This window comes from Brassica napus, chromosome C8 (assembly GCF_020379485.1).
Source record: "Brassica napus cultivar Da-Ae chromosome C8, Da-Ae, whole genome shotgun sequence".
NCBI lineage: Eukaryota > Viridiplantae > Streptophyta > Magnoliopsida > Brassicales > Brassicaceae > Brassica > Brassica napus.
Window position 1 is genome coordinate 14,329,088 of NC_063451.1, and position 19,777 is coordinate 14,348,864.

General features: G+C 33.8%; 2 protein-coding genes across 2 annotated transcripts; one reads left to right on the forward strand and one right to left on the reverse strand.

The window, feature by feature from the left end:
• Positions 1–1,587: 1,587 nt before the first annotated feature.
• On the reverse strand, positions 1,588–3,367 carry LOC106416247 (ferredoxin C 2, chloroplastic-like). Its single transcript, XM_048766076.1, has 6 exons — positions 2,996–3,367; positions 2,830–2,893; positions 2,569–2,657; positions 2,241–2,309; positions 2,129–2,173; positions 1,588–1,807 (listed from the first exon to the last, which is right to left on the reverse strand). Exons 1-6 carry the CDS (start codon positions 3,221–3,223, stop codon positions 1,763–1,765), a joined length of 540 nt encoding a protein of 179 aa, XP_048622033.1. The 5' UTR covers positions 3,224–3,367; the 3' UTR covers positions 1,588–1,762.
• A 527-nt stretch (positions 3,368–3,894) lies between these two features.
• LOC106357023 (late embryogenesis abundant protein 6-like) lies at positions 3,895–4,587 on the forward strand. The gene is made up of 2 exons (XM_013796715.3): positions 3,895–4,068; positions 4,145–4,587. Exons 1-2 carry the CDS (start codon positions 3,982–3,984, stop codon positions 4,469–4,471), a joined length of 414 nt encoding a protein of 137 aa, XP_013652169.1. The 5' UTR covers positions 3,895–3,981; the 3' UTR covers positions 4,472–4,587.
• Positions 4,588–19,777: the final 15,190 nt, after the last annotated feature.

A 19,777-nucleotide genomic window follows, 5' to 3' on the forward strand; every position in this document is an offset into this window, starting at 1 on the left:
TAAAATCACACCCCAAACATTTCTTTCAAGTCTTATACATATTTATATACTTTTGGTAAAAATGTTAAGGTTTTACTATTTAAATCTCCCAGGATATTTTTTTGGTTGACAAAAACGTTATATAAATTTGTACATATTTCTGAATAGAAGTTAAACCTTATTTTTGATGTCAAATATACTCATGATTGTGAAGAGTAATTTTTACGACGAACTTTAAACTATCTTTAAATTTATGTTACGTTATAACATATATTATAACACAAGATCATATTTTACAAAAAGATTTAAAATTTAAATTTCACTGTAATATTATTTATATTATTATTTTTTACGGAATGACATATATTCCTTAATATTTATAAGAAAATCAAAATCAGATAATCGTTTATTTAACTAATCCATATTAGTTTAATTATATTGATAAACTGAAATGGAGTAATATATAGCTAAACTCGTTTCTTTATTTGATAAATATTTTGAATAATTGATAAAATAGTTTGTAAAAACAAAAATTGTAAAAAAAATCATTTTATTTGTTGTCTGTAACAGGTTATTAGTTTGTTAAGTTTCTTGATTTTATTAAAATCCGTTAGTTGAAATATGTCTAATTTAACTAATTTTTGTACAAAAATTGGTTTGTTAAGTTTTTCGATACCCTATAATACTGTTAAATTGATATCTCCTATATGCAAATTTTGACCAGTAAAGAGCATCTAATTCTGAATGTAGCGGTGACAATCGTCGTTTTTTGTTTCTCAACCCTAAGAGTTGTTCATTTCGAAGTTCATCTAGACAATCGTCGATGATCTATGTATCAAACAAATATTCTGTAAGCATAAAGCTTATGAATTCTTTGTCTGTTATGGTGGATGTGTATCATCTAAAATCTTTGAGTTTACATCAAACCAAGCATGACATTCACGTTGAGCATTCTAATTAGATTCAACGGATTTCGTGTAATTTCGCTAAACAGTTTATCATTCCAATCTTTCCAGAAATACAAAATAATCCATGAATATGATTATTTATATAACTCCAGATTCTTTATTCCGGAACAAATAATTCAAATTAGAGTAAACGCTTGATACTGAAAAAAAATTGGGGCATGAGACGCAAAATATTCCGGGCTTTTGCAGTTTGCAAACACAAATTGAGACAGTAACATATGGGGTTGGCGTGCGTCTTTCAATTGGTTTCCAACTTTGTTCATTATGTCAAAAGAGGAAGAAAATATCAAGTATATTCTTATTCAAGGTTCTAGACTCCTAGTAAATAAAATAAACATATTCATAATCATTTTATTTTGTGCACCAGCAAATTCATAATTATTAAGAATAAACTTTTGTAGATAACAAATGAACAAAAGCATATCATATGCCCACACCTATTATTATCTCATATCGTCTCTTACGGTCACAAGATCATTGCATTTCCCTCTCATATGGACCACAAATATGAAATTATGTATTCCTCCACATCCAAAATTGAAGAAGAATACTGTTTGTGTAATTACTTAGGATAGGACCAAAGGTTGTAGTTCCTTGGGCTAAAGATATGCCAACAAAAACTATGTTCGTACTCGGAGTGTGGATAAAAGGTGCTCAAGTTTTTTTATAAAACGTTGAATTGCTGCGAAGTTTCTCGGAACCTCGTCTGAGTTTATCAAAAGATTTACGAAGATGGACCACGAGATTCAGGACAAGAAATATAACACTCACTAGTCACTTCTAATACTGAAAGTTTGGGACGTTCCATTCTGTTTCTACTCGTCTCCCATTGCGAGTTCAAGGGCGTAATCGTCTCTTTCCTGCAGTCATCGATACAAACTCTTAAAATCTCAATGTCAAAAGACAAATAACATTCCAAATCATTTTTGAGTCTTGATAATAATAAGTTTTGATCTCTTTGAGAACATCAATTCTATAACTAGTAAACAGCCACCAATTATAATACACAACTCCCTGAGACTCTTAACAATCTATCTATCTATCTATATACACTTCAACATTAGTCTTTTTACTCGATTGTTAGTTCACCACTAGTCTTCCTACTCGTTAGTTAGATTTAGAAGATTTGTAAGAAGAAAAGTGGACCAGGGTTAAATTTTGTTTTTGCTCTGAGAACTTACAATTGGTCCACGAGCGAAGTATCTTCCAAATTGCAGCCAGTAGACCTGTGTGTTCCAATAAGATTTAGAACTGTGTCACTAGAATGAAATGAGAGAAGACAAGTATTGTTACCTCGTCCTCATCTTGTGTTTCTACTTCAAGGTCAGATGTAGGGAAACCCACACAAAGAAGTGCATATCCCTGCATTTAAAAGCCTCAGAGCTAAAGATCCACAAACAAAAATCACTATGCTTTGTTAAGGAATTGCTATTCCACCTAAACTATGTTATACATTCTCTAAAACAAATACAATGAGATAAGCTTTGACACTGTATAATCTGAAGCGATGAGAATCACTGGTAAAAGCTTCGCATTGTTCTCGTTGACTCAACAGAGTTGATTGCTCCTACGATCATCACAATTAGTATATGTAGTCCCAGCCTCCCAAAAGAGATATTACCTGAGACTTGAGTTCTGCTGATATTCCTAATGCTTGAGGCTGCATCAGCTCTCCAGATTTTACACGTACAGCACAACTAGTGCAGCAACCTGTCAACATAACAAGGGACATTCAACGACTTTAAAACTCAAACTGTAGTAGTAAAGACACATAACAAAGCGCCTTTCTACTCATCACAAGACCATATTCTTCACGCATGTGGCTCTAACATACTGATTAAACATATACAGGACTTAGTGAAAGGGTTGAAGAGAAGAGTACCATGCCTGCAAGCAAAGGGAAGAGTAATGTTCTGAGATTCAGCTGAGTGCAATATGTACTGATCCTGCATTTAGAATACATTCTCATCTTTCAACAATACATATAACCAAGGAGCTACCATCATAATCGGCAAAATCAAAGATACATACGGATCGAAAACACTCACCTCTGGAACCTCAAACTCATGAACTACTCCTCTTTGTCGATCGTGTACAGTAACCTTGTGCGTAGGCACAGCCAACGATCCTCTATCCGCTGGACTCGAAATTTCTACAGGAATTCGAAATTCACTCGACGTAGCTTGTGGACGGATGCTCGGAGAATATCGACGATTGATCGGAGACGTCTTCAGCTGAAACGGAGTACAAAATGTACAGGGGAATGCCAGAGCCATCTTCTTGGGGGGGGTATTTTGATTTTTTCGCGGCTTTACGTCGAGAGGTTGAAGATAAGGTGAAAGAGCAACCAACCATTCGCTGCAAATACTTAAACCGGAAGTGGGTTTTGGTTTGTATTCCCGGTTTATTTAAATTCTATCCTCTCTTCTGTCTAGGCTTGGATGATTAGTTACACCAATGGTTACGGCCAGTTGAAGATAAGTGTTTCTATGATTGGAGAAAAGAGCAACCACTCGCTGCATTATGTAAACCGGCAAAGGTTTTAGTTTGTATTTCCGGTTTATAAATTGAATAATTAGCTAGACCAGTGATTCACGATCAAATTTTGGCCGGCTGATGTTAAAAATTCTACAATTCGGGGAAAAATAACAATTAGCTGCAATACGTAAACCGAAAGGGGTTTTCGTTTGTATTTCCGGTTTATCAATTGGATGATTAGCTAAACCAATGATTTACGACCAAATTTTGGCCGGTTTATACTATAAACCGGGTAAAAGACCGCGTGAGTAGAGATCAATATGTAAGCCAACGAAGCATCTCTACGTGGCAGCTAATTAGAAGGCTGGGAATCAATCAAGACACGTGGTGAGTTAACGATACGTGGCACATACGGGACTTATCTTGGACCGACGAGGCTATCATGCATTTCATTTAAATTAAACACTAACCAGTTTGTAGTAATGAAAAAACAAACAAGAAGTTTACAAAAAAAAAAAAAAAATACAAACAAGAACCCTTTTATACAAACACAAAAATGCAATCGGCAAAACAGAAGCTAAGCGATTTGGCCAGTACAGCCAAAAAGAAGATGGTGATATGTCGAGCAAAAGCTGAAGAGAAGGTTCTAATCAAAGCTATAATCAATCATTTATATTAACGTGTAATATGCCTAATTATTATTTGTTTGCTTAATTAAGGCGGAGAAGGCAAGGGCACAAACTAAAGAGGAGAAAAAGGTAGCACACGAGCGTAGAAAGGCAAGGGAAGCAGAGGCTAAGCTGGATATGCACGTGGCTAAAGAAGCTCATGCTGAAGAGAAGCTTATGGATAAGCAATCTCATTACCATGTTTCTCAAAGTCATGTGCCTCATCACACACCTGTGACGACTCCCCAACCAGTCGTAGGACATGGTTACGGGCATAACCATCCGGCGGCTTATCCTCCGACAGCTTATCCTCCGACAGCTTATCCTACAGCTTATCCTCCGGAGCATCACCATCATCACCCCTATGGAAACGTTTAGTGACTTTCTTTTAAAGTTGAATAAGTAAGTAGGCGTTGAAGATGATGCTCTTTGTAAACGTTTATTGATATATATTTTGAGAACGTCCGGGATACCTACAAGAGGATTGACGTCAATCTTACTTTTTCTTTTGTTCATATATTAAATCGAAAGTCCATCAGGGCAGTATAAGCTATTGACCATGTGAGACCTGTCTTCTTTTGTATTAGAAGAACATAAGCTTAATGAAGATAACATGACAGACACGTGGTAGACAAAGAGTATTGAAGTCCTGCTAATAAAGTTTGCGACATCATCGTTTTATAAATAAATCATAGTCATCTGCTCAGAATCTCAATTATTGCCTTATCCTGATGCTGATGCATCCATCTGATTTATCTTTGCTAAACCAAATTTTGTTGTACCTCCCCTATATATTAATCTCTTATATATTAATTGATTGTACCTCCCCTATATATTAATCCTTTATATATTAATTGAGAAACATAACAACAATTTTTTCTGTAGTCAGTGTCATCACTAGGATCATTCTTAGAATCATTAGAAAAATAGGTTGGTCAATCTTAGGGGTGGACAAAAAAACTCGAATCGAACCGAACCAACCGAAACCGATCCAAACCGAACCAAAGTCTATTTCAAACCATTCGGTTGAAGATTTTCCCAACCCGAATGGTTCGGTTCGGTTTTTTATAATTATTTAAATTAAAAATATTAGTAACACCAATATACTAAAATTCTAATACCAAATCACATATTTTTTATTTTTCATTCATTAACATATATTCTTTTAACCTAATATGTAATCATCAAAATATTTGATTTAAAAAATAAAAAAAATCTATATTTTTATATTCTTATATACAGTAGGACCTCTATGAATTAATACTCGATAAATTAATAATCTCTATAAATTAATAAATTTTGTCGTTCCCAACTTGGGCCAGTGTAAAATATGACACAAATCGATAAAATAACAAGATAATACTATTTTTAAAACTCCCATGTAAAGCCCATTAAAATCATAAATTAATAATCTATCTCTATTGTTGGTTTTATATTCACAATGAAAATACTTTTATTTTTCTTAATATTTTAATATATTTTGATAATATTTAGTAAAATTATATCCAAAATCACATAACAATTCTATGAAACATAAAAATATACACCAAATAAGATAATAAAATAATATGAAAGTCAAATTTATAAAATTTAAATAATTTATATACGGTAGAATCAAATATTTTCTTATTTTATTAATAAAAATAGAAAAAATCTTAAAAAGAAAACTTTGATAAATTAATATTTCTATAAATTAATAAAATTTTAAAGTTCCAACATTATTAATTTATAGAGGTTCTACTGTAGGTAAATGTGGATGTTAATGTAAACCTAAAACTTAAAACCTAAAGCAAATTTTATTAAAAACAAAAGTTCTTCTCCATAGCGTCACATGGAAGATTATTCATTGCATGATTTTCTATTATGATATAAAAGACATTACTAATGATGTTGGTTTTTTTATTTCAGCTAACTTTTATTTGTTTTAATTTTTATATATTTTTGTGACTTTTTAAGGTTTTTATTTCAATTTTATATTGAATTTAGTTCACATAGTTTATGTTTACATAATTTATGTTTTAAAACATAATTTTTTCTTCCAAAAAAAATCAAACTAAGAAGAACCTAATTAAACTGTTCCAAAAAACCAACTGAACCGAATCGAATACAAACCAAACCGAATATAAACTGAACCGAACACAAACCAAACTGAACCAAACCAAACTAACTATAGTTTATTTCAGTTGGAAAAATACTAGAATCGAACTAACCAAACCGTACCGAACCCGAACCGAACCGAGAAAATAACCGAGGTGCCCACCCCTAGTCAATCTAATTATATAATAAGCTTTTTATTAAACTAACCATAAATTTATTATTAATGTTCTTTATTATTTCCTTATAAAAAAGTTACGGAATTTCCTAAAGCGGCTAAAGTATATATGTCAATTAATGATTTTGAATAATAGCTTTGATAAAAATTAGTGTATCTTTTATCATATTTGTTTAATTTTAAACTATTAAAATAAATTAAACAATCACATTAACCATATAATAAAAATTTACATTTTTCTATATATGTTAAATTTTGAATTTAAAAAACGACTATAAATTACTAAAATTGTAAAAAGTCTCACATTCATATTTTGTGATCCTTGGTATAAAATTTTGTTATGAAAAAATACAAATGATTACAAAATCATAGAAGTAAAAAGTATAATTTAGTTATTTACAAAGATTAGAAGATAAATATATATACACACATATATATATATATATATATATATCATTTTAAATTAAAATATATACCATATAAAATACATAAATATTTTAATTTTAAAATTTACTTTGAACAATTATTTTTGATAAAAGCTTTGAGCAAACATTGACAAATTATTTGTTTTTAAATTATAAATTACTAAAACTATTAATCGCACAATGAAAACTTTATTAGTAATTTAAAGTTTTTGCTATAAAAGATACAAATGATAAAAAAAACCATATGAATGGAAATCATCATTTAATAGACATTAGTATTAAAAATATACTATGTATGTTAATATCATTTAAATTTATTTTTATATCCTATTAAATAGAAAAAAAAATTTGTTTGGATTAATAAAATTGATTTATATGTTCACACTAATTTAATTGTATGTGTAATAGTTACTAACTTTTAATTATTTAATATATATTTATTATTTCATAACATGTAGAAATACATAATACATAAAATTAAGTTGATATATAATGTTTATCCCGCGCAAGATACGGGTCTTAAAAGTATTTATACTAGACAATAGAAATGTACAAATTAGTGAAATTCCTATTCCAATTTAGAGTCAGACGACAACTAAACCCCTTGTACCAAACCAAGTTATTAGACCATTTTAAGCGAACTTTTTGTGCCAGCAAAAAAGGAAGTCAGTTTTCACAATTCTATCCATGCATTTGATGTTTTCAATCTAGAGCCGGACCTAGAAAAGAAAATGCTATAATATATTCAGCTCATGTCCTATTCTGACAGAAAGTTTGTAATATAGGTTACTAGGATCGGCCCGTCCTACGGGCGGGAAGTTAGAAAAAACTATTTTATATGAATTTGCATTAATTTTATAAAGTATTTTTTTAAAAAAATTGTAGATTAAAAACAATATTATTAACAAAAATAAATAAATAGAATTCGGAGATCATGTTGTTATTTTAAATAAATATTTTTGGACTGAATAAAAATGACAGCAACTTTCATTATTCTATGAAAAACAATATAATATTATAAGATTAATGATGTCATATAATTATGCAATGATCATGCCAGAGAAATATGTTAAGGATTAGCTAATATTATCTAAGCCAAAACAACCTTTTGTTAGTGTGAGTAGCTTGGTTTGTGTATGTTTTAATTAAAATGTGATAGTTTTCTCCTAATGAAAGTAATACTTCAACTTCCCTGTCACTCTTTAAATTGAGTACGGTCTATCGTTATTAAATAAGTTTAGAATTTATTAGATAGATTTTACTATTAATTTAGAAGTTATTAATACTGTGGAAGCTTGCATTATAAATTAACAATATATTTAAATTAAATGATAATATTGCTTAGACGTTTTTTATAGCATCCATGCTCGTATGTAATAAAGAACTTATGCTGCAGATGCGTGTAATTATCTTGAAAAATATATTTTTGCATTGGTGTGTATAATACTTTGAAATAAAACCATTTACCGTACAAAGGGAATCATTCAAAATTTTCAAATATCAGTGTTCGTTTATTCAAATAGCTAAGTAGGAGTAATATATAATAATATGTTTGCTCTATTGTATGAAAAAAAATAAGAAGTTAGGAGCATTATTTATCGTGAAATCATGGACCTTAAAAAATAAATTGATGTAAATGGGTAAAGCAAATAATTATTCCTATGTTTTTTTTGCTAAAACATTATTCATATGTTAAATGCTCATTATATGTATATCAAATTAGTAAATTCAATTTTGCATTCACTATATAATATTATACATTTTATATGTATGTTCACTAATATACTACAAAACTTATTGGTTCATCTAGTTTTTTGGTTTTTACGGGCTTTTTACACATTAAAATAAATAAAAAATATTTTTGACACATGTAAATCCAATTAAAATCATCGTACTCAGTTCTGTTGATGTACATTAATTTGTCATACCGGTATGATCGGATTGAATATCAACAATATCATAAGAGCTGTTTTATGACTTATTCATAAGGCGAAGAACACGACATTATTTGTTGACTAAAATATAAAATTATGCTGTTAAAAGTATTATTTTTAATTTTATCTAAAGCCCACACGACAATATTCCCGCATGTTTATGAGTTACACCAAAAGCCCACACGATCTCCAAATCCAAGTTAATGAAACGCCGCGTTTTGGACGCAGACACGTGTCGGCTTTTCAAGACTCAAATTTAGTGATGTGCCCGCCTAGGAGAAAAGCAAACCCAACTTTATATATACAGATTTATAAAATGGGATATAAGAGGTAGTGAAGGTAAAATTATAATGATTCTGAATTAGTGAAGGGAAGAATTCCCTTTTTAAGTTGCAAGTTAACCTTCCTAGTGAGGAAAAGATTTGAAGTGCCAAATATTCAGAGTTATACCCGTTGATTCTTGTTATGTTTGTGATGCACAGATTCTTGCTTGTGAAATATGTTGATATTCTTTGAATGTTATAAATATAATTATACATTAATGCAACAAATTATCCCTGACTATATTTGGCGAAGTATGAAGCTCATGTTTTTATTTTTAGTGGAGCCGTAATGATTAAACAACATGTCACAAATACATCAATTTATTAAAACTTAGAAATATTTTTAAACATCGTCTGAACCAAACATAGCAAATACAAAGGGATGGAACGAAAGAAAAAAAACTCGTTAAGCAACATTGATATGTTTGCATTATTCAAATAGGAAATACTGCGTTCAGAGCTCTCGTTATCTTCACTTGTGCTATTGTGCCATGCGTGCTTTCTCTGCCATCTTCAAAGATGCTCGAGCCGGAGGCTTCTTAGTGTCGAGATCACTTGGATCTGCTCATGTAGTCGGTGCTCCCTCAAGAGTACTACCGCCAACGTCCACCTTAGCAGAGACTGAGTTCATTCCAGGCATATCATTGTCATCATTGCCAGTCTGATCAAACCTAGTGTCTTAAATTATTTCATAACTAAGCAGAAGGACTATGACAAAAAAAAAGAGTTGCCTCGAAAATAAAATAAAACAATAAAAAGAAAGATCAAAGTGAATCAAAAATAAAACATGTGGAAATCACAATTACCACTTATATGTGGAAGCATAATTACACTGCAGATGAAGACTTGAACATTAAATTTTTCTGTAATTAATTATCTTATGATCTTATATAAAACAATATATTCATCGCTCACCAGCAAGAATTGAAACGCAAAACACAACACAAACTTGAAAAAGATTAAATTTAATACCTTGAGTCGCAGGAATGTCAGGGAGATGATGCTCCATAGACTGAAAACGATGTAGAGACTTAATAACTTTATGATGATTTAGCCCATGCAGCACAAGATTCTCTCTCGCCATGAACTTAACACTTTATGCTTCCAAATAATCAAATCTATCTTTCTCTGAAGCTACCATTTTTTAGTCAATAAATCTTCACCCTATACACATTACTGTAAGTAACTTTCACAATCTATAATTTTTAAAACATTAAACTATTCATTACATCAAAAACAAAATATAATTAGCCAAATTAACTAATTTAAAAGGTATCTAAAGCTAAGAAAACAATGTGTTTAGGGTCCCTACATACCGGAGGACACCAACAACATTAGCATTGTTGCAGGTTTTGCAAGTAAAGGCTGAGACAGTCCGTTGAAGCTCCTTGGTCCACCTGGAGAAAGAGACATAACAACACCCTTTGTCCTTCTTCATGCCGGTGGAGCAAGACGGTTGACATTCACGTTGACTGGCATGAGTGTTGACTGCAACACATGTATAAAGAAAGCATAATCAACAAACGAGTCCAAGATTTATCATTCAAAAGAGTTTGAATAAGGATCTTAATACAGAGTTTTGCATATTTATGAGTTTAAAAACAAGAAATAGTTTAAAATTTAGTTCATGAGGTTCAAGAACGGAATACCTCAGCATCAAGGAGGATCCTGTCAACTCCCGTTTCTGGCTTCACATATCTGAGCAGCCGCAAGGAAGTGGAAGAACGACGTCGGGACTTCAAACCAGTAAGTAGAACAAACTGTTTAGTCGTTATACTTAGAAAGAAATACATATCGAATCCTATTGGAATTCTGAAGTTTTGCTGTTTAAACCTGCTGATAAGATGATTGTAAGAGGAAGAATACTGACCTATTTATACTCTGCAAATACACCGACACCAACTCCAAAAAGCGAAGCAAGCATTCAAGGTTACATCGTGGTTGCAGAATTAATAGAGATTAACACGAAGAAGAAATAATCAGGAGCGTTTTAGTGGTAGAGATGATGAAGATGAGAAGTCGTCGTACAACAACGAAGAAGGAAATGATGGCGAGTTGCTTAGGGTTTACCTTATTCAGGTTACAGGTCTTTAGTAAAATTAAGTGTCCCATTACTTTCGCAGCCCATACACACAGCAACAGATAACATAGACGAAAAACCCAAATCACGAATGAGCATATACGACTTAATGAAACACATAGTTTCATTTAAGTGGACACGTGTCAATCTGTAGGAGCTCGACTTTGTGACCTGGATGCTGAGGTGACTTCACCTGGAGAGAGATAACTCTCTTTTATATATAAAGATGTGTATATATATTTATAGACGTTTCTAAAACGTTTCCAAAGCAAAAAAAAATCAAAAATCATGTTTCCACGTTTCGAAACGTTTCGTTTACGCGTATCCATTTTCGTTTCCATGCAACCTAGCTCCTTTCTTCATTGTTCTAATGTCCTATTCTTACTTATTCTATTATCAATCTTGAATAATCTTCTTTACTAAACTGGATTTCATCTTTTCCTTTAAGTTCTACAACTTTTTTATCTTTTTATCATTAATTTTCCTACGACTTGAACACAACGGATATGAGAACCACATTTTCAACATGGAAATTTGTATTATTGAGAAACTTGTTTTCGAAACCACATAAGACTTAAGAAACATTGTACTAAAGTCAATTGTACAAAAAGAACTTGACAAATAAACTTTCAAATGAACATATAATTTTTATATACTTGAAAGACAAGCTTGAATGGCATCTTACAATGACTTTACTAATTAACATATACTTTTTATAGACTAAACCTATATCGTTTTTATTTTTGAATTTTCTTTGATATATATAAAAATAAATGCTTCATTGTTTCAACTGTCACACAACTTGCTACTAACTATGGTAGGATAATACCATGAGTTGTATAGGCTTAATTACCAATATCCCCAGGTTCGCTCTTGATAGGGCAAGTTTCATGAATATATAAACACAAATAAATTCTTAAAAGAAAAAAAAAATCTTAAAAGTAAAATATCAATTAGATCTACGTAATAGGTGAGCTTGCATGGTCATTATATCCTCCATCTATTACACAGGCTTATTGTTCTCAACCTAATAGAAGTTTAGAACAAAGCATTGTCACACGCCTTGATTTTTTTTCTTACTCAAGTGTGGTTAATTATAATCATTAAGAAAAATATATCTTTCATAAATTATGTATATAATGTTCACTATTTGCTATAGTAGCCTACAGTATAATTGCTCTTTCATTTCTCGACCACTGTCTAAGCCATGTAAGCGACAAACTCATAGAGATTATACAACAAACAGAATCTAAGAAGCCATGTATCAAACTAAAAGCTGGAAGGAAAAAAATATAACTCCTAATACTATATTGAGAACTTGATTGGAAATAAAACAAAAGCGGCTCTTCAAGTTCTTCTTCCAAAAAATCTCCTTTTCTTTCATCTGTTGTGCATCTGATAACTTTAAGTGATCATTGCAATGACAACTGGACGTTATCAACTATGGCAGATTCTAAATCATGTTCAACGTCTCGGACTTCTACACTTTCAGAACAGGAATGCATGTGGCAGATGTGGAAGGAAAATCACCTTAGGTGGTAAGTGATTTGAGAGCAATGCATTTCTTCTAAATTCGGTTATCAGTCGTTAAACATCCACACACCTCTACTAAAACTCGGAATAACTTTGTGTTTCAGTTTGTGTGAGTAGTAGATGACCTGCCTTGAAATCAGAGTTTCTCCCGGATGTAATACCAGAAAACATGTTCCATCATGTTCAATCCCACTACATGAAGTATATGAAAATGGTGAGTAGCATATCTAGAAGACACTGAGAAATAAAAAAAGCAGAAATGACCAAATAAAAAAAATGAATTGTTTCAGGTAACAAAAATTCATTTCTAGAAAAGGCACATGATGAAGAGCATTGAAAAATCCTTGTATTGTCAAAACCTCAATACCTTAACCGTCCATGGACTGGTTCCAGGGCATGCACCACATAACCTCCATAGATATAACCCCGTGCCTGTCAAAGCATGTTGTCTTGGTTGGTTCACAGAAATAACGGCTCATTTTCATGACTGTGAAAGAACTACGTCAAGAAAGCTAAGATATATTAGCAAGTAAGAAGACATAAGTACCTGATGGCCAAGGCAAACGCCTAGAATTGGAATATCACGATATTCAAGAAAAAGGCGAAGACATATTCCCACAGAGCCAGAGCCATGTTCAAGATGAGACAAATACATGTGGGTCTATAATGGGACATAAAGCAAAAACTCAATAAAAAGTTAGGCGGGTGCCTATATCAGCTGGGCACATGGGAGAACCATGTCCAGGCGATATAACCATATTATCAAAAATAGTGTCTTCATATAAGTAACAGTAAGCTTCTTCCCACGTCCACTCATCGTTCTAAATAACCACCGGAGGCACTACACCGGATACAAACAAAAGTTGAAAACACACACAGAATCTATGTACAGGAACTGACAAAGAGAAGGATAAGAAGGTACCTCCATAGATAGTACTGAGTGCCTGATATATATTGAATGTGTAACTATTGTAATTATCAATCAACAAAGTCCTCACAAAGCCAAGCCTTTCCATAGAGTCTCTTCTCGGTAGACTCTTGTTAGCAATGGACGAATCTTCCAAGTGCCCTGGCACAATATGTTTTGAGCTCGCTTGCCAAACCCAACACTCCAGCTGATCCACCATGACTCTCTCCATCCTCCACTCTACAACCCGCTCGACACCGTCTCCGACGTTCTCAAGGCCGCTTTCTTTGGTTCAATCTCTCGTTCCAGTCTTTACTCAACCAAAAGCGATCTCAAGTGCGGTTCAATCTCAAACGCGGCGAATACTTCATGAGTATCTCAACCGGTACTCGACCAACAGCCGTCAAATCGTCAAAGAAGAGAGTTAGACAACGCTTGGATTAAGCGGCTTCTATCATGTTCGACGCTTGGACTCAGACAGAGTATGTCGACAGTGAGGACGACTATTGGTTATCAATACATACAGGCCCGAACAATACAAACTCAACAACTGAGCTCAATAAGAAACTTCAAATAAATGAAACGATGAGTTTCATAATACTGGGACAGGTGTCACACTCATAGAGCTTGACTTTCAGAGCTGGCTGCTGAGGTGGCGCATTCTAACGAGAGATAACTCTACTTTATATAATAAGATAGATAGATTGTGAGTTCGTTTTTTTAGATATTGTTAGAGATGGATTGTTTTTTTTCTACAAAACGATCAAATAAAAAAAATTAGGCCCACGAGTTCGGTCCACGAGTTTGGCCCTAAAGATCAGCGATCAAAAGATCGGTCTGAAAATTCAGTCCAATTACTCTACTCATTAAACTCGGCCCAACTTTTCGGTCTAAGCACTCGATCCATTAAACTCTGCTCATTTCACTCAACTGACTTACTGCAAAAAGGGAAGAGGGTCGTGTATAAAAAAGGGATATGAGAGACCAAGAAAGGTATGTAGACTTCATTATAGATATTGACAGCTAGAAATTAGGGTTTCTTCTATTTTAGTTTAATCTCGCCGACTTGTACTTCTCCGGTACTCTCACCGATTGAACATTTTCCTTTCTTGTTCACAAACATTTGTAACATCTCTTTCATTTTATCACTAAAACGCTTTTAAAATAACTCTCAATCGAGTTTTTTTCACTTTCGTAGAGCCGACCAAACTCAGATTTAACAGTTAGCGTCTACCGTGGGGCTATACAAAGTAGCGTTTAGATCAATATGGCAATTGACGGTTCATCCGGCGGAAGCGAACCTGCACCGGCAACAGAAGAGCATTGTGTATCTTGTTGACGAGGACGAGCAGCCGACCTCATCCATTGTAGTACGAAAAAAATGATTGAATATTTAGGAAAGAGATGTTGAGGAAAACCAAAACCTCCTAGCAATCATGCAAACTCCTCCAACGGAACAAAGTACTCCACATACCACAAGTCAAAGGGGCATGATACATTAGAATGCAATTAGCTCTACGAGGCCTTAATGGTACCATTTCTCAACAGACACACAAATCCCGATCCAATAAGACAAAAATCTATCAAAAACAACAAGAGCTGGAGCAAGAGTAAGGAAAAGAAGTATCAGAAGTCCTAGAACATGACGCATGACGAGTGTCCACAAGAAAATGAAGCTGATGCTTCTCGACATCGTGATAACTCGGCATAAGAGGAAGAGAGGCCACAAATACATAGGTGTATCAAGATGATCACGACCGGACCGTCGTTCGCTTCCGAAGAAGAATCCCTATCCAACGATTTATGTGCCACGCTTAAAAGAAATTTGGCACAACCAACAAGTAGCTCGACAACATCTGCCAACCAACGAGACACAATCACTAGTACGAAGAAGGTTGGATGCATCTGAAATTCGTCACGAACTTGAGACAAAGAAGAAAAGCGCCACATCATAAAATCTCCTTGTCTCCGGTCTTCGTTAAGAGGTTTTTGTCAATATCGAACTCTTTTACTCCAACACAGAAGATCTGAGAACGAAGCTCAACAAATCTAAGGTCAGTGACCTGAGAACGAAGCTCGACGAATCTAAGGCTGGTGACCTAAGGAAGTACCTCAGAAAATTGGAAACCGAGGACCCAAAGAAGAAGCTCGACCGGTCCAACGCTGAAAATTTTAGAGCAAAAATGAATTAAATCATAACCAAGGACTTGAGGAATCCACTGAAAGTCATCATGGGTGGATCATCTCCATGCCGAGACTCGGCCAGGTACATCAAATAATTCCAACGGAAGTTGTAACCGCGAAGCAATGGCCCAATAGACCAGAGGATGATCCACATATCACTTTCTCCGCAGAAGACGCCATCGGGGTCCATGCACCTCACAACAACCCTCTGTAAGTGGAAATTGGGATCATGAACTGCAAAGTTAATGGGGTCCATGAAATGAAACTCTCCACTTGATCACCCACCGATTTTAGTGGATCTTCTGAACCGTTGTTCGACATGATATGACTAACTGTGTTTGTCAGAGGATGATCCACATATCACTTTCTCCGCAGAAGACGCCATCGGGGTCCATGCACCTCACAACAACCCTCTGTAAATGGAAATTGGGATCATGAACTGCGAAGTTAATGGGGTCCATGAAATGAAACTCTCCACTTGATCACCCACCGATTTTAGTGGATCTTCTGAACTGATGTTCGACATGATATGACTAACTGTGTTTGTCAGTGGAGTAACAAGGATTGTGAAATTCTCCATCATCGATACAACAACTCCCTACAACGCGATCATCGGTACACCGTGGCGAAGCCAATCCAAAAAAAAATATATATATATCTATTGAAAGAGGAAGTTATCGAGGTCGGCATCAATAAGGATGATCCAAGCAGAACAATCAGGATCGGTGCTCATCTCTCCGACGAACTGAAGAAAAAATCGTCTCTTTCGTCAAATATGTTGTAACATCTTGACTTTTGCATGGTCCACGAATGACATAAACGGGTTTGGTCCTTCAATTACGACTCATGAACTCAATGTCGATCCAACCATCAAGCCTGTCAGGCAGAAAAGGAGAAAGTTGGGTCTCAAAAGATCAAAAGCGGTCAACGATGAGGTCGATCGGTTACTCAACGCATGAAAAATTACACAAGTCAGATACCCCGAGTGGCTGGCTAATTCTTTGGCTGTTAAGAAGAAGAACGACAAATGTTGGGTCTGCGTTGGTCTCTAGTTCTATGTGGATTTGATCATAAATGTTACAATGGCATACCATTAAATTGTGGAATTATTTACACATTAGACTAGTTGGCGTGTGTGTAAACACTTAATCAGTCCAACGAGCGATGCCATAACTCAATCAACCAAAGATTTTTCTTTCTTAATTACATGAGATGTTTGTCTCAATTCTTCCTCTCAGTTCCTAATTCTCTTAAACGAATTTCATCAGACTGTTCACAGACACGTTCTCTTCATATTCTCCTTCCAATATATATTCTTAGCCACAAATCCATGATCTATCCGAAACAAGACAATCTCTCTAGCAGGAACCTGCTCTGATACCAGTTGGAAGTTCTGATTTGTGGATACTCTTATGCAAGTATGTTCGTGTACGAATATGTAAGTGCATAATATAAAGAACACACATATATATATATATATATGCAATGAGGTTTGTTTCCTACATCTTCGAGACCACGTCCATATTCATTCACTAGAAAATGCCGCAACCTACAATTGCTATATGATGTTCAACACACACGTATTTCTAGTCACTCTTACTTACATTTACAATGATTATAGGAATTACGACTCATTGTCTTCTCCCACGAGTATATTTCTTTACAACGAAACCATCAACAAATCTCACCATCTGTCTGGTGGGTTGACACCACACACACCATTTGCATATCTTCAATAAACCATGGGCGCGTGAGTCTTCAAGTCACGCCCTCGTTCTATTTAAACTCCTCAGGAGTAAAACTCTATACACTTTAATACCACTAATCTTCTATTTTCTTATTAGTTTCCACACTTCTGAGACAAAGCCCACATGCCTCTTCTCTTAATAAAAACCCAATACCACATCATCACATAATATAAGGTCTTTTAGATTTGTGTCCACAATTTTAACGAATGTGAGGAGGTTGTAAACTTCTTCTCTTTTATTTCCAATGCTTTAGGGAGCTAGTCTTTAGTTAATATTGCTTAGATCTAGTTGTTGAATATGTTAATGTGATGGAATGACTAGATCTAGTTATTAATTTACGTTGATGTGATGGATAACACTAGAATGTGATAGGATATTCAAGGTACGTAAACCGGATTTATTTAGTTAATGGTGGGATGTGATAGAATCCTCAGTGTTAGGTGTGGTAAGTCCGGTGTGTTAGGCATTATAAGTTCGTCGTGTTGGACGTGGTAGATTGTGGCATCGATGGGTGTGCTAAGTCCGCCGAAAATTAGCGTAGTGAGTCTGTTAGTGATGGTGTGTTAGATGTTGCACCAAGATTGGGTGTGGTAAGAATAGAAAAATGGTTTGAAAAATGCATGTTGATGTGACCATGCGATCGACAGAAAAACTTATGTTGATTAATGCATGCTAGATAGTATTAGTTTATGATTCTTTTTAATGTGTTAGTTTTTTTTGGATGAGTTCTTAGGTTTCTGGAACCTACTTTCTCTGAGTAATCTCATTATTCACCCATCCTTTTTACGTATGAGGATGTATGCAAGAGTACGAGTGTGTGTGAAATCTCCACATTTGGGAAAAAAAGTGCGAATTTTCTTTTCAAAAGCTTTATGAGTTACTAAGATCTTGATTCTCTTTTTTCTCCTTTTTTTAAAAAATAATAGTTTTTTGGGAAGATAATCGTTGTAGAATAGAAAAAGTATTGAATTGAAAAAGGTTGTTGTTAAGGTTAAGTGTGAATCCAGGGGACGGGTGTTATAGAATTAGTCACTCTACTACTAGCTCGTAAAAAAAGAAGCGAATTTGACAACTAAACAAAAACACATTTTACAAAATCACAGTTTGAAGTGCAAGTCTTTTTTGACCAAAAAAGTGTAACTCTTGGAATGTTATAGGTGATTATCGGTTTGTTAAACTGATCCAACGAAATGAAAACTGATGAAATTTTAAATTTAAACCGGAAGACAAAATGTCAGTTGGTAAGGAAAACAGCTGATTCATACATCAACAGATGACTGCGGTCCCGATCACTACATAGGTCATGTTCGTTTGGCAGTCTCTAGCGTCAGCGATCAGAGTCTGAGACCAGCGGCTGCGATTTGATGTCGCCACTAGTTGTTCGTTTCACTATCGCGCGACCAGCGACTACTCTCTGTGACAAGTCGCTGTGTTGTTCGTTTGATTGTCGCGTGACATATCGCTGCGACTGATCGCTTTAGGTTATTTTTGTTCGTTTTGTTCTCGCCAGCGACCAACTAACTTCTTAAAGTTATTTAATATTTATTTCTAGTTATTTAGTTGTTGTATTAATTAAGCATAAATAAATTTTATGAACTAGAAGTCAAATGTTAAAAACATCTTATATGTTATAATATCATACATAAATATTATAAAACTGACAATTGACATTAGAATTTAAATGTTATATCCGATCCGGATCGAACAATTTCCTGGGTCACCGGGTTATAAGGCGACCGCGGGTTAATAAATAAATTAATTTTGTTATATAAGAATATATTAGCTATATAAGATATATTTTATGTTTTAAAAATATTTAGAAAAATACTTTACTTTAGTTTTATTTATTTTTATTCTTATTTCAAATTCAAAAAATATCAAGACTTAAAAATTTTAAGTATTTAAATGTCTAATGTGAATAATAAAAAACAATTATATCCAAAATAAACCAAAAATAAAACATTAATTTTAATAAACTGTCAGTAACATAATAAACTAATACTAAATCATATCAACTAGTTGCTCAAAAATCATATCAACTAATTTTTGGCTCTTTCGATTATCGTTCACTTCATTTTCTTCGGATTGTATATTAAAATATTCATAAAGTTTTAACTCATCTAAAAATCATAAATAAGATAATATGTTTTTTAATCCAAACCGGATTACATATTAAGTTACCGGATTTACCGGTTTGACCGCGATTTAGGTCGGGTTTCAAAACACTGCGTGGTAGTCACAAGGTTTGGTTTTAATTTGCTAATTTTGCTCAAACTAG

Bases quoted from the DNA above. Each gene is read 5' to 3' on its own strand.
- LOC106416247 (XM_048766076.1), bottom strand. From the start codon at position 3,223: ATGGCTCTGGCATTCCCCTGTACATTTTGTACTCCGTTTCAGCTGAAG. The intron at 2,310-2,568 runs GTAATATCTCTT...TTTTAAATGCAG, and splicing joins CAGCAGAACTCAAGTCTCAG to GGATATGCACTTCTTTGTGT. The intron at 2,174-2,240 runs GTAACAATACTT...TGGAACACACAG, and splicing joins AAACACAAGATGAGGACGAG to GTCTACTGGCTGCAATTTGG.
- LOC106357023 (XM_013796715.3), top strand. From the start codon at position 3,982: ATGCAATCGGCAAAACAGAAGCTAAGCGATTTGGCCAGTACAGCCAAA. The intron at 4,069-4,144 runs GTTCTAATCAAA...TGCTTAATTAAG, and splicing joins GAGCAAAAGCTGAAGAGAAG to GCGGAGAAGGCAAGGGCACA.